At 40.8% G+C, this 15,575-nt stretch overlaps 1 protein-coding gene across 1 annotated transcript in view; it reads right to left on the bottom strand.

The window, feature by feature from the left end:
* LOC102561513 (doublecortin domain-containing protein 1) overlaps positions 1-15,575 on the bottom strand; it is a 96,729-nt gene that overhangs the window by 62,176 nt on the left and 18,978 nt on the right. Inside the window, exons 5-7 of the mRNA XM_019476789.2 lie at positions 14,152-14,287; positions 9,870-10,026; positions 672-830 (exon numbers count right to left, since the gene is read on the bottom strand). Coding sequence (XP_019332334.2) covers positions 672-830; positions 9,870-10,026; positions 14,152-14,287 — 452 coding nt within the window. The remainder of the gene's footprint in view (positions 1-671; positions 831-9,869; positions 10,027-14,151; positions 14,288-15,575) is intronic.

The raw sequence follows: 15,575 nt of genomic DNA, 5'->3' as shown, positions 1-15,575 counted from the left end.
TGAGGGGCACTATGTTGGGACTGGCCATCAATGTTTACAAATGGGTTGGCTACACAAAATGTTGAGAACCACTGCTTTAGGGTGTGTTGGTTGTAGCCATGTTGGTCTAAGGTTATAGGCAGACAAGGTTCTTTGGGTAAATGTGATATCTTTTTATTTTGTGCACAAACACCCTTCTTCAGGCATAGGGGCTCCTCTCTGCTCTCTATGCCTGAAGAAGGGTGTTTGTGCCCAAAAGCTTGCAAACAACCATTTTTCCAACTATTTTGTTGGTCTAGTAAAAGATATCACATTTACCCAAAGAACTTTGTCTACTTGTTCTTTATATTTTTTTCTGTGGGACTTCATTCTGGTCTGTGGTTACTGTTTAGCTTCACCTACATAGTTGTCATAAAGCACTTGATGCATTGGATTAGGTATATCATATTTTACAAAAGTCACCCATGGATCCTGATGGGGATTTTTGTAGGGAAATAATTCAGCTGTTCTTAGAATAGCACAAGCTTGGTTAATATATAAAATTTAGCTAAGTAAGAAATTGCAGGAGATGAGTAAACACAAGAGAACAAGGTTTAGTATGATATGTGGATCTAACACAACTGCTTTGTCATCTTTTGTGCTACATTGTCCAAATGTTCAGCAAACATTCTATAAAAGTATAACTGTTTTACCTGCACTTCTGGAATAATTCTACATCTTCAAATAATTCTTGATCTGTGGCCTTTAAAGAATTATCATACTCATCAAAATTGGGAGAATTCTCTTGCCATTTATATTTGTATTTCATGTACCAAGCATCTGTTTTAAGATGTGATTTTGAATGCGAATCACTGAAAAACATGTAAAAAACAACATGATAATTTGGAGGAAAACACCTGACAGCTCTTTATGGGTCAGAATTTTGTATGGAAAAATTACATTTTTTTTTAATATTCAGTTTTATTAAGGATATACTTCAGAAGGACTAGTAGCTAGAGTTATAGGTTACCATTCTTTATCAAAGGATTTCTTTTTCAGAGTAAAAACTGAAGAACTTGGATCAAAGTATAATATGGTCCACATATACAACAATATCTTATAAAACAAATGGTGAAACTTTGAATCCACTGAAATGAATACCAAACATCCCATTGACTACAGTGCAGCCAGGATTTTGTCTCAGGACTCACCATTAAGTGACTAAGATTTTTAGTTGCCATCATATTAGAAATTCATTAATCATAGAGCCTCCTATATACAGCTGACACTACAGTGAATGAAAGCTAATATTATCAAAGAGAATTCAGCTCCCATTGACATAACCATATTTACCCAAATCCAAGACAACTTTGAAGTTAAGATGACCCCCCCCAATAATTAGGTTCCATATAGAGAACATTTATGAATTTGATATAATTTTCCATGTATAGAATCTAATTATTGGAGGGTAATCTTAAATCTGACCCAGGTTTGGGACCAGAGTCAGAACCACAGCAGCTGCCTTGCCCCCCTCTGCCTCCAAGATGAGAGGCTTCCTTCTCAAGGCTCTCCAGTTCCCCCTTCTCTTCCTCTACTCCCCCACTCCTCTTTGAAAGCAGGAATTGGCATAAATGGTTTTTTTCCTCCATGTTGAATGGAGAAAAAAAATCTCATCTTGCATTCTAGTAAATATAGGAAATCGAATCCCATTCACTTCAACCAGATCTGGCTCAGACCCTAGCTGAATAACCCCTCCAAGGTCTCCTTTTACAATTGCATTTGAAGAATAGTATTTAAAACGCCTATACAACACTGACTATCTGCTTTGCATGCAGACTATGAATTTAAAGAGTGTGCCTTCTTAAAATAAAGAGATGCCTTTGAGGTACCTAAAGAGGGTGGCTTTCAGCTTAAAAAATTGTGCCTCAGTCCTACAAGGTGCCAAGTCCTCTTGGCACAGATCCATACAAGCACTTAACTCTCCTACTTTTCCTTCCTGTACCCACCACCAACCACTACATAAGTTGTTCTAGTGGCTTAAGTTAAGCAGGAGATTGTAGGATCAAACCCACAGGTATTCAGCATTCATAATATGGATGGTTACAGAAAAGCAACAGAAGATTATATAGTAAGTCTTGATTATTTAATTAGATAAAGGACTTTATTTCCCTAGTTCATGGACAGCAAGAAAAACTAAAAGGTAACAAACACCTGGATTTCAACAAATTATTTTTCAGAGGGCCATGCCTCCATAAATCTTGAAAATATATTGCAAACCACATATTTAATTTATATTGACAGATAAAGTCAGACAGTGCCAGGCCATGGCAGTGGGCAAGGTGTCTCCTCTTTGCATTCGTATCCCAGTAACTGCAGTGGAAATTATCTTCGGCCAGTACTCTAAGCATGGCTTACTTCTCTCAGTTTGGCTTTTCTCTCACCTTCCTCAGACCTGAAGAGACCTGCAGGGTGTCACATTGCCTCTTTCTCAGGAGGGTGCAATGCTCTGTAGTCACATTGTCCCCGGAAGAGTTTATGACTAGCTAGAGCAATTCATACAGTAGGCTCTGAGACAATGCAATAATCAAGCCCATAGACCAGACTTATTTGGACATGTTCTGGGATGATTTTTATGCAAGATACCACATATTTTGTTAATTTTAGAAATAGGTAATATTGTACAATACAGTTTATTTGTATCCGTGGTGACTTATGCACTGGTTTAATCTAAATGACTACTGCCAGACAGGACCACAAATAATCAGTGTGTCTTTTATAATTGATTCTTTACCAAATGCAGCACTTTCAGCCTCCACTCTAACCTTTAAGAAAACAGTGCCATCTATTGCCATAATCAGTAAGTACAACCCCTGTCTGGAGTGTTACTGTTAACTGAATGTTCTTCCAGCTTTCTCTAGATCTCTTCTGTTTTTGTAACTCATTTCTTTCATTGTTTCCAGAAGCATCTGAATTATTCCTGTGTCACACCAGGGTAATTCCACTGATTTCAATGGAATTAAACCACTTCTAAACTGGAGCACTGCCTTGTAACTGGCCCAATATTTTTTAATAATTTCCATTGTTAAGGATGTAATGGGCTTATGTAGCAGAACAAATGGTCTTTTTTAACTTGCTATAGAGGTCAAAACAAGCCTCTGTATTTATTACGGGTACTGAGAAAGATGGAATACTTTATTTGCTCTTGTCATTTTAGAAATCCTTCACTCTTGCACTCGCACAAAAATGAGAAATAGGTCTAATGAAACAGAAATTCCTTAAAGTCCACAACTAAAGAAATATTGGAGAGAAATAAGCTTACTGTTACTGGGTTTTTGCTTGACTTTCAATAACTATAAACATTATTCAAGTTTAATATTATATAAAGGTAACAAAGTTTTCCTGCCCTTTTTCTTTTCTTTAGCATTCACAATGAGATAATATTAGTGATTGCTATATAATCTTTTCATTGCTAGAAAAAAATTAATTGACATTTGTGGACCCAGGCATCCTTCCTATTCCTTTATTCATAAATTGGTTTGGATATACTGAAACACGAAGGTTTGTTCATCAGTTTTTTCTCCTTCAAATATAGCTTGTATATTGTATGAGCTATCGAAATTATATAAATAGTATTAATATTAAAATTGCTGTAGAAATTGCTCTGCCTTTCAGTCAACTACTTCTCTCTCCTTCTTGATAATGATGATCATGACAATGGGTACAAACAAACGTTGCCCTTGGGCTGCCATAAATACATTTACACTTTACAAATTATTTATAGTGGCACGTGTTGTGAGCAAATAAATGTTCCTGCCCTTTGTAACACTCCAATTTCCCAAAAAATGTTTGAGCATCCAAACCTAGTCACAGTTTGTGATGCCATAAAGGAGACAGCTGTGTGCCCCAGGAATTCCCCTGCAGGGCACCCAGGGCTGTTGCCCTTCAGAATCAGGCCCCTGAAACCTGGAGTCCAAACCTGCAGGACAATGGTTCTAGTGACATCCATTTCTGCTGATCAACTGGAATAGCTGTGTGAGGTCACTTCCTGGCACAGCTGATCCTGCAACAAAAGTGATGGCTGTTTCTATCCAACAGCAACAACAACTAAAGCATTGTTCATTAGCATGTAATATATTATGTAGTGAGACTACCTATAAATAATACTTTTTATAGTTCATCCAGCTGAGGGTACTGAACAACTTGAAGGCAAACATCTCTTCATTGTCGTTAGTCTGAGTCTGATGAGTTACAGTTCTAAGAGGGCCTGATCCAGTGCCCATTAAATATAACAGAAAGATTTATATGGACGTCGGTGACTGGGGAGCCAACTTACAGGGATCTATTTTTTCAGGTGCTAGCTGCCTAGTACACTGAAAGTTTGTTTCTTGGCAATTCAATATTGCACCTATTTGGTTAAATTTTCAAATTGAAAATGAATGATTTTTAAAGCAGTTGCTTTCATTGTGGAGATGTGCAAAATTTCAAAGTTGCACAACAAAATGATTTGGCAAAATTTCATGAAAACAAGAAGCATGAGGCAAAAAGCAATTGTGAAAGTGGTTTAAAAACACCTTGTATCTTCTAGTTACTGGTATTATTAATCCCTAGAGTTTGAAATAGAAATGGCTAACACAAAATGGATGCCATGAAGCAAAGATGCAGGAAGCAACACTGACATCAAAGGAAGTGACACTACTCAGAGGTGTGACTAAACAGCCAGGTACCAGGGACAGCAGAATGCATGGGGGCAGCAGTGACTTCTAGTTGTCACTGTGCTGCTGGTGTGATTATGCTGCTGCAGGAGCAGCTGATATTTTTTTGTTCCCACCTGTCCCTATATCAGTGCCTGGGGCAGCTGCCCCGGTCACCCCACCATAGTTATGCTACTGATACTACTTATGTTGGGAGAAATATAGCTATTACCAAAATGCTTTGAGAATAGCAGACTGAGAGCATATTATTTCTAATGTGAACCTTCAAACTAGATCTAACTTGTAAACCTTGCTCCTGGGTTGCAAGCATTAAACATAGAGGGGTGTAGCCACTCCAAGCCCACATAAATCAGTCTCAAGGAGTTGAGCTGAACTTTGGCTATCAGCCTGCATAGGGCAGGCAGTTGCCACAAACCAGTAGGAAAGGGAATGGGCAGGGCTACAAAAAGTCTGCAAAAATGAAAAAAAAATGGACAATGGGTTGAACTATAGCCCCCAGGCTGCTTTGGGGGCTAGCAGGAGGGGAAGTGGGAAAAAGGAGCTGCAATGTGGGAGCTGTTTCACCCAAAGCCCTAAGTCAATTCTTGGGGCAGCTGTCCCAGACACCCTGGGGTGACAGGACCTCTCCCCTGCTCTCTCTGGCCTCTCTTCAGAGCTGGGGTAGATGGAATAGGGGAGAGGCCTTGTTCCTTGATAGGCTCCTGAAACCACTGATGGAAGCCCTAGGGAGATTGTAGAGGAGGAGCCTGGTCTTGACTGCAGCTGGGAGGAAGATCAACTTCCCTACTGAGGAGACACAACAGAGAATTTGACTGTGACTACAGAGCAGGTCCCAATTGAGTTGTACTTATAAAGGCTGAAGAAGTTAATATGGGCAGTGTGACTCTGGGGCATCTTAGGCTGTGCACAATGCAAAGATTCTCACCCTGAAGGGTTCCTGTCGGACTGCTGGAATTGGGATTTTAAGATGCACCAGGGTAATTGTGTTATCAGGTTTCCACGCAGTATTTCATGGGTTACACTGCAGATCGTTGTTCTAATGGGTGTAAATAAATCAGATTTGTTTGTACCCTACTGTTAAACTGTTGTACTGTTGGGGAACCCAAGTCACCACTGTCACATACCCACACCCCTCCTGAGAGGGGTTACAAACTTATAGCTTGTGTTTGCATGAGTGATGATGCAGTAGCTGTAACACCCTTCACTTCTGTGCATGTCGTGATTAAGAAGAAGAAAAAAAAAAAAAAAAAAAAAAAAATCACCAAACTGGCTGTGTAGAAGCCCAGTTTAAAGGCTGCAGTATATAACATTGCATTAAAATCAGTTATTCCCATCTCCAAGGAAGTGTCAAAAGGTCCTCATTTTTCTCTTTCACTTACTTCCTGCTCTAAATATTAAAATGCCTCAAATTCAACTAGCATTAGCTTTTAACAGTTCCCTGTAATAAAAACCATAAATGCCTTCTCAAATTATGAACCACAACATTTTCATTCTGATCATTTCAGCTATATTTCTCACTTTAAACCAAGGTGTCATTCAAGTTTATAATAGATTACAAACAAACAAACTGAACAGAAACTTAACTCAATCCAATTTAATCTTTTTGAAGATTTATACAATTTCTGCCCACGTTTTTCAGTGTTCATAGTTGTGCACATATACATTTTCTTACAGCCAAAACAGGAAGCAGGAACAGCAAACTATGACTGAAAAGGATAATGTATCAGCATTCGTAGTAGGCAACCATTGATCCTTTGGATCATGGTGTGTGTGTGACAGGTCACCAGGACCTTTGACGCATACACCTATGCAGGAGTATGGAGTGGAAGCTGCCTAGACCTTTCATTCTGCCTTTAGACCATTGAGACAGAATCCAAAGGACAAACTGAGTCTGGGCATTCAGTGCCTTGACAGCTGTAATTATGTGCACATCCGGGGAATGAACCCAGGTCTCCCACGTGGCAGACAAGGATTCTACCACTCTAAACTGCCAAAATGAGGATATAATTTAAATACGGTAAGAAAGCCTGTTCTGATGAGGCTTAAATATTTATTTCCAGATTTGAATGATTTACATTAGGGGAGTCAAGCATACAGCTCATAGGCTGGATAGGCCACAGAGCCATTCCATCTGGCCTGACAGCCACTAACTAACAGGCTACTGGGAGTTCCATTCTGGCCTGCCACAGAATTAGGGGTCCCCATGCTCCATTACACATGGCATTGTGGCAGGGTTGAGCAAAGGTTGTGCTTTCACAGTATCGCTTGCCTTGCTGCCACTAAACCCTGCTGTCACTATTAGACCTCTGTTGCCATTACCAGACTCCCCCTGGCACCTCTATCAGAATCCCTCCCACCTCCACCCCCAAAACCACCAGAACCACTGGCCATTGCTGCTGTTGGGTCCACATATCCAGCTTCGGAAGTGCCCTGTGTTCCAGACTGGGCCTAGGGCCCAAGGTGATTTTGGTGCCCCTGCAAACTCAGCAAACCTTAATCACAATATTTGAGGTTCACTGTTCTACTGAAATGTATTCTTTAAGATGCAGGAGCTAATTTCTCAAACTTGGGTACCAAAATTTAGGTAGTTAAATCTGTATTTAAGCAGCTCAATACCATATTTACTCAATCCAAAACATATTTTTCTTCCCTGTTCAATATGGGGAAAGCTAAGCCTCTTCTTAGAATCAAGTATCAGACTGCTCCAGCTGGGAGCTGTGGGGAACAGCTGTGCATAGAGGCCAGCTTGACTGGGGACAACATCAGCAGAGCACAGGTTCCTCCTTCCAGCTTCTGCTTCCAGTCAGGTCACCCTCCTTCTACCTCTCTTGCTGGCAGAGTACAGACGTTGGAAGCAGAAATCTGTACACAGGTGCTACAGTCCCTAGCTGAGCTGCTCTTCAGAATTCCCAGCTGGAGTGATTTGACTCCCAACTGATATGGGCACAGGAAGAGCCTTATTGCTGCTCCCAACTTGCTTCTGCCCAGTGCTACAAGGTGCATAGGTTCCTCCTTCCAGCTTGCTCCTGGGAGCCAGCTCCCTGCACAGCTGCTTCCTGAACCATGGGTCAGTAGCAGTTCTGTGGCTCTCTCCATGCCTGTATCAGCTGGGTGCAGCAGTAGTTTCATGTATGTTCCTCTTTTCAGACCCTGCTCTCAGCCAGCAGAGAGCGACAGGAGGCAAGAAGAGCCAGGCATGGAGCAGGAGCTGGAAGCAGGAAACTTGTGTCACCCTCGCTGTCCTCAGCCGAGATGGGTTCCTGCACAACTGCTCCCTTCAGCATGGAGCAGGTGCAAGCCAGGAACAGCTCTGGGGACCTCGCTGTGCCCAGATCAGTGGGGGACAGAAGTGGAAGAGGGGCAGGCAGGGACAAGTGGTACAGAGGCAGGCACCAGGGAGTGTAAGCACCAGGGGGGCAAGGTGCATGAAGAGGCATGGGAAAGGCTCAGGTTGCTTGCTCCCCATACCACTTGCCTGCCTGCTCCCAACCCCTCTGCCACTTGCACCCTCCACCCCTGCTTTCCCCACTGCTAGCCCCCACCCCTGCTGGGCTCAGCTGCAAACAAGAGCATCAGACATGATAGGCAGGGGGGTGGGTTCCCCCCACCCTGCTCAGTCCCCCAGGAGCAGGTACAGGGCAGGCCCCCTCTGCCCATTGCTGCTGCCATTGTAGCTGTTCCAAGCTGGAGCAGGCAAGAGCAGTTGGAAGCTTCCCCCACCCCCAGACCAGCAGAGGAAGCAGCAGTGGTAGGCAGGGGATGTGGGAAAGGGAAGGGGATGGAGCATGCTTTAGAAAAGTTCTTGGAGTGTTCCTGTGGCACAGCCTCCCTACACCAGCAAGTGTGGGTGAGGAAGAGGTTGGGAGTGGAGGGGGCAGCCGCTCCTGCAGCACAAGTGGTTACTCCCACACACCACCCCTCTTTGCCAAATCCTAGAACAAGTCCTGCTCAACACTCACAAAGGTCAATATTCAAACACACCTGAAGACTAGGTCACTTATTTAGGTGCCTATGTAAGTACAATACACAGAGAACTTGAAACCGTCCTGAGGTACTTTTCCCCTTCAGTGGCCTGATCTGGCCAATAGGGTTCCACCCAAGTCTGCAAATTTGGCAGCAAGATGAGTGGCAGCAGCATTAACTAGAAGATAAATTAATACTATCACCACTTACCACACAGTCAAATTTCTGGACCTCTGGAGAGCCCCAAGAGCTCAGCTCCATGGGCCAGGTCTTGCCCATATCTTGACACTCCTGCTCTAGAAGGTCACAATCCAGGGAATGCAGAACCAAACAAGGTCCATGAAACCCAAAACACAGCAAAGAAGCATCTGTCCTGTTAAGGAGCCTGCTGGGTGCTGAAAAAGCTGCTGTTTATAAGCAAGCAGCCACCTATCCAGGTAACTGGAGCCAGCTGGGGGCAATTTAGTCTGCCTGCTGTCCTGAGTTTTGACACTCAGGATTGCTGACCAGGGGCCAACAAAGGCTGAGGATCACTGCTCTAGAGCCTAAACTCAGGCACTTATATTTGAAATGTTGCCTTTGAATCCTTACATACATACACACAGACAGAGGCATGCATAGAGACACACACACACACACGCACATACATGCGTAGCTTAACAGGATATTTTTCAAATAGGACTGCAGAGGGTGACAGAGCTTCTGCAGTAAAAATGTGGGTATGCAGTGAAAATTTTCTCCATCCCCTCACCAGCACTGTTTACTGTATTTATCTATGTTCCTACTACTATTTGTCTTCCATTCTGCTCTTTAATATATATTTTACCACCCATTAGCTTTTTGTTCTGGCTCCAAGTCATACCTTATTTCATTCTTCTCAGTTTCTGTCTATAACCTCAAGTGTCTAACAAAGGCACTCAGCATGTGAAACTGATAGAAGGCATACAACGGTTACAAACACTGCCAATATTTTTGCAAGTCTGCACCTGTTCTTTTTTTGTTGATTACATGTTATTCAGAAATCACTTGCTAAATGTTGCAACCTGGACATTCAACAAAAGTACTTTTTTCTAGAATGCTCATCACTTAGAAACCTGAATAGCATAACAGAATAGTTTTTCATTACAATGCTAGGGAGTTTATAAATGCTTTCTAGTAATGCATTTTATGTATCTAGCTCTGCTTATACTAAAATTTATGTACTGTAGATGTTAATGATCATTTTGGATAACTTACGGATATTGATCTGAATAATCTTTATTGCCATCATTTTCTTCTGTTTGGTTTTCCTCCAGATCCTCAGTTAATTTTTCTTCTTCTAAAGCAGTAACAAATCTATCCACAGACAGCTTGGCTCCAAGAACAATGTTGCTTCTTACTTCTAATACTAGACCTAAATGCAAAGACATATTAAGGTATTTGTTGCCAGATATGTACTGTGTGTTTAGGCTACTGTCATATGGGTTAGTCATATAGGATTTTTGGCATAAGTAAAATGAACTGAGCTTTTATGATTGTACTTTTGTTGTATAAAGAAATATTTCAAACAAAAAGCGTAAATACTGACAAACAGTCAAATATGTTATAAAAATGTGGATGATCATACTCCATTTTCTACATTTTCTAAACTTGTTTTTATATTTTTCTTTTTTGGCCAGAGTCTGAAATGCATATCCTCTGCTAGTGAAAACCCAGAGTAACACTTTTCATATCAGTGAAATGATTCCAGATTTACACCAGAACAAATGAGACCTGAATCTGGCTCTTAATAATTCATAATAATTTTATAGTTGTAGCCTTTGTAAAGCATGCACCTGTTGTTCTCTTTGTGAAAATTTCCTAAAGAAAATGAGGTATCCATCAAAAGTACAATATTTCAATGGGCCCTTCCACCCAAAAATCTTATCTGTAAGTTTGAAACACTATTCAGTTTATGAGGCAGATAAGTGATTTGTCCAAGTTTACACAATCAGTTTGCAGCACAGCTGAGAATTGAAATATGACTTGTAGCTCTCAATCCTCTTGTTTAAGTACGGTTTATGCATGCTCTCTCTCCCTCTCTCAGTGTATCACTGTTGACTATTTTGATGGTTCATAGGTATTTGGATAAATAGACATTATATTTCTTCCTTAGGTTATACATTGTGAAACAAGGATTTACCCTTATTCACACAATGAAAAGCCTATTCTCCCTAGATGATAGTTATTTTTATATAGGCAAATAATCACATTCATTAGAACAGAGTTCAAGAATTCCCATGGCAACAATATAATTGTACCATGGAGAATATCTGTATACCCCACAAATTGTGCCAGATGTTTGCAGGCATGCCCCTTTCAGCCTAAAAATTATTTCATCATTAAGAAGTAAAGATTTGGAAATTACTATGTACTTGTTTATTGACAAACTATTTTTCTTTATAAACAACATGATCCTAATTATACAATAGCATAGCGGCTAGAGGATTGACCCATGAAGTGGAAGGACTGCTCTTTCTTCTGCTTGGAAGGCTTAAAAAAACGTCCAGGTACTGGCTCTTGTGCTGTGGAGTCACTGGGTCAGCAAAAATGTACAAGAGGAAGCGTAATTTTTTGCCTAGTACTGTAGTTTGGGCACTACCCTGGGAATAGGAAGTCCGGGGTTTTCATCCTAGCTTCCAAGACTATTTATGTATTTCATCTAATGACTGTTTCACATCAAGTATATTAACAGTCTTGGGACCAGGGATTGGAGACAAAGTCTTACCTATTCTTGAGAAAGAGCCTTGTTTGGTCCTTTAAGGAAGGTATAGGAACCTATCTACACTCAGGGGAGGCTTCTGGCCTCCAAATAGACAGAGGTGCCTTGAACCAGCTTTGAGCATGGGTTTATTATATTTATTTTTATATATAATAAATATATTATATTTATTATTATATTTGACATACACCTCTTTGTATCCCATTGGCTAGCTCTGCTTAGAGTGCTGGCTATTTAGGGTCCCATTCAGAAGTGCCTAACAATCTCCATCCAGGAAGAGCACACACCGACTGCAGAAACTTCCTTAGCCTGACGAAGTGTTTTTGAACCCGAAAGCTTGCTTAATAATTATTTTCCAACTATTTCGGTTGGTCTAATAAAAAGATATCAGAGTCACCCAAAGAACCTTGTCTAACAATCTCCTGGCACCATATAAGAAGCCTAAGCAGTTTCACAAAAGATCCTAGATTCCACTATAGAGCCTAAGGGCGCATCCAGATGAGCATGGATCCTGTCTGCAGCACCACACACTGCACATGCTGGCATTCCCCGCACTGCTACTTTGCAGGGCAGGGAGGAGGGTTGACCCTGGGAGATTCCAGGGTCAAAAAAACCCATGCCAAAAAAAGCAGGGAGGTCCATGTGGAGGCAGTGTGCACCACCCAAAACTGAAGCCTGGCTGGCTGAAGCTACACGCCAGTTGCCCACGCTTCCTACTGCAGGAGCACCACAGCTGCAGCTCCTGGAGGTCCACAGGGCCCCAAATAAGGCTGCTGGGGACTCAGTCGCTGGCTCCAGCCTCTCCTACCCCACCTGGAGTAACCTGTCACGCATCAGAGTGTATGTGGCATGGGCATTCCTGGGGGACAAGTTGCAGTGGCACGAAGTGTGCTGCTGCTACTTATCCACAGGGAAACGCACGTTCCCACTAATCTGCATGCACCCCAGGTGCCTAAAAGTTAGGAGTTGCAATGTTTAACTTCTACATACTTATGTCCTTTTTTATCTGGTTCTAAATTGTTAAGTATAAACATTTTAGGGTGGCTTATACATGTACGGAAAGATCAATCACCTCTGTAGCATGATGGACCTGTATTTAGGGAAAAGGTCAGTCAGGCATTAATTCTCCCCAGCCTTGTCAAGGAATACTTGACAAAGTTAAATTTAGGCATAAGACTAAATTTCTGCATTGGTATTTTGAGACACAAGACATTATAATTATTTTCTTTGCAGATATGAAGTTAGCAAATTATTTCAGTATACTTTTTTGATAAATTAGTATAATCCTGTATGTAAGTATGCTTAGTTTTCCGCGTAATTTATATTTCTTAAAGTAAGACAGTTCTTGGATATTAATTAGATCCCAATTGATTACTAAAACCTAGTTAGCAATGTTTGGAGTCTGATCCTGCAAACTCTTAATTACGTAAGACATAAGCAGGACTGCCTAAACAAGAACCTTCATATGGATAAGGATTGGCATGCTATAGTCATTGTTAATTATGTACCTCTATATTTCTATTATATTATGCTAATCTCATGTGTTTTATGTGCTTAATCATACATTCATATTTATCTGCTTGTATATGTTAAATACTTACTGGCAGAGCCAGACACCCATGAAAATGGATTTCTTTTAGTATTTAAGGTGGCTGAGAAAATAGTAACTTTATTACTAAAAAAACCATGATGATCCTAAAGACCCTTCTAATCTCTGGCATAAAAAGAACAGCCAAGCCTGGTCTGACAGGGACTGTATTCCTGTGCAAGTAGTCTATGAAATACATCCAAATTCTGTGCAGATATAGGGAGTTCCTTTAGAAGATGAGCATGCTGCCCAAGCTCCCCATGGCTGGTAGTGAACCACTGCCTCCTTTAAGGTAACTCTGATAGTGCTCATCTAGTTCTTGTGCCTTTTTGTTAAAGAAAAATAAACTACTCAGACAATCAGAACCACACAGTGGCTCATTCCAACAACTGTATATTCTCACAAATCCCCACAAATTGGACACCCTGCATAGACCCTGGCAATCAAGAGAAATGAAAAGAGCAAGTACACATGCCACATGTGGAGATTACTGCACAAAACAGTGGTTTGTGTAACAGATAATTACACAAGAAAGATTAAACCAGTGATGGGTAGGTGGCAGGACAACATCAATGTCTGGTAGATGAAGTAAAAAAAAGGCTACTTTCATTCATGAACTGCTTGGCAGCTAATCCTCTAGTTCCATTATTAAAGAAGCTAGATTGGACAGTACGCAAATTTACACAATTAGTTTTGGAGGTTTTCTTTGGTATTGAATTTATAGAGTCATGAGTACTATGTTGATTTTCCACTATTCTGAAATGCATTGTCCACAAACTTCTATGAACAACTATAAAATTATCCTTTTCTGTTTGCTTCCTGTAGGTGGTTATTCCGGTACTGTAATATTTGTAACAATACAGGACTAAGACTGGATTCCAATTTAGCTGCACTAGTGACTTGATTTGTGACCCTGGCAAATCATTTCACTTCATTCTACCTTCTTTACCTATTTCTAAAATGGGCATAATTCCACTTACTCACATGTCATAGGAGTCTTAATGTTTCTAAATTGCTGTGAGGCTGTCACACATGCAAAGCAAGTGCAAATTATTATTCTCACTTTCTTTCCATCTGGGAGACTGAATTTAACACTCCTACCATTTCACACAAAAGCACATATTTCTCCAAAAACACTGAGACATGATAACTCTGAATGAAATAATACACTAAAATAAGTACAAGCTTACTTTCAGGGCTACGCATGATACAATAAGCGTGGATTGCTGATATATCCACTGCTAAATTATTAAGTAGGAGACGTTTCTTGTGCTGAGCCATAGTCAAGTGAGGATCAGTCCACTGTTCTCCACCTGAAACGTATACCTATCACAAAGGTGTAAAAGTTATTTGCTTCACATACTTATGAGGTGTCAAATACTATGTTCAACATGTAATACAATTCTGAATATGTGAAAAAGAAAAAAAAACACACCAGCTTCCATAGCACCTGGTCCACACAGAAAACTGAAATAATATTAAGCATACAAATATATTTAGAAAAAATTATGAAATCTAAAGGTACATTGAACATCCAAGTCAATGAACTCTCTTTTGGCACAACAGTCATAAAGGAAACTACTGGTCAATAATTTTTTATCCTTTGTCACATGCACAAACAAACAGGCTAAGAAAAGAAAAATTCAAAAAAGTATTATTTTTTATTCCCCATCAACATTTCAGAATCTCCCTTCACTATTTAATTTTTTTATGTAGGGAGATCCTTCAGAAGATGAGCATGCTGCCCAAGCTCCATGGAAGCTACCATTTTACTGGTATATCATCACCAGTGGCCCTATTTTAAGAAGCAAATTATGGTCCCAGTTTTTCAAAATGGCCTATTAATGTTACTACTTGTGTCTGTGAAACACTCTATAGGTACAAGGTTCATATTCAGAGATCCCAATGCATGTTTAAGGCTTAAGATGAAATCCTGCTCCTATATGAGTTAATGAGAGTTTTATCACTGACTTCAGCAGCACAAAGATTTTACTCAATTATAACATATATATGCTAAATTAGGGCTCTCCAACTGGTGGCTCACAGACCACAAGAGGCCAACAAGGGGTTAACATTTAGCCCTTGGGCTTGTGGCTTCCCCAGGGTTGTCAGCTGTCTGCTTATTTATGGACAGTCTCTAAAAATGGCTGTCCATAAAGTCCATCCATTAAAATCCAAGCAGCTGTGAGCTTGACTGAAAAACCTGTGTCAGAAAGAGTCTGGAGGCATACGTTGATGGCCAGACAACAGAGCAGTGACACCTGATGCCTGAACAGGAGTGCAGCACCCTTCAAAGAGCATTCAGAGGGGGAAGTGGGGCCATCAGGGTTCAGGTTGGGAACTGACTGGGGGGGCAGCATGGTGCGGGGTGCAATTGGGGGTATTGGGGTGTAGGGTTGAGTAGGGAATCCTTGGAGTGAAGGCAGTATGGTGGAAAACCATTGCTGTAATCAAGAAGGTTTGCCAACCTAAAACCATTTTGTTACAGACAAACTGTAACACTTTTGCTGACAACCAAATGTTTTTACTATGGTTAGTGTTAAACCCCTATATTTGAACCTGGCCTTTGTCCAGGGCCTAGCAGAAGAGTTCCATTTACATTAGGTAAAATAAG

The sequence above is a fragment of the Alligator mississippiensis genome, chromosome 2 (genome assembly GCF_030867095.1).
Source record: "Alligator mississippiensis isolate rAllMis1 chromosome 2, rAllMis1, whole genome shotgun sequence".
In the NCBI taxonomy this organism is placed as follows: domain Eukaryota; kingdom Metazoa; phylum Chordata; order Crocodylia; family Alligatoridae; genus Alligator; species Alligator mississippiensis.
The sequence above is the reverse complement of the archived record's forward strand: the minus strand, read 5'-3'. Positions and strand labels throughout refer to the sequence as shown.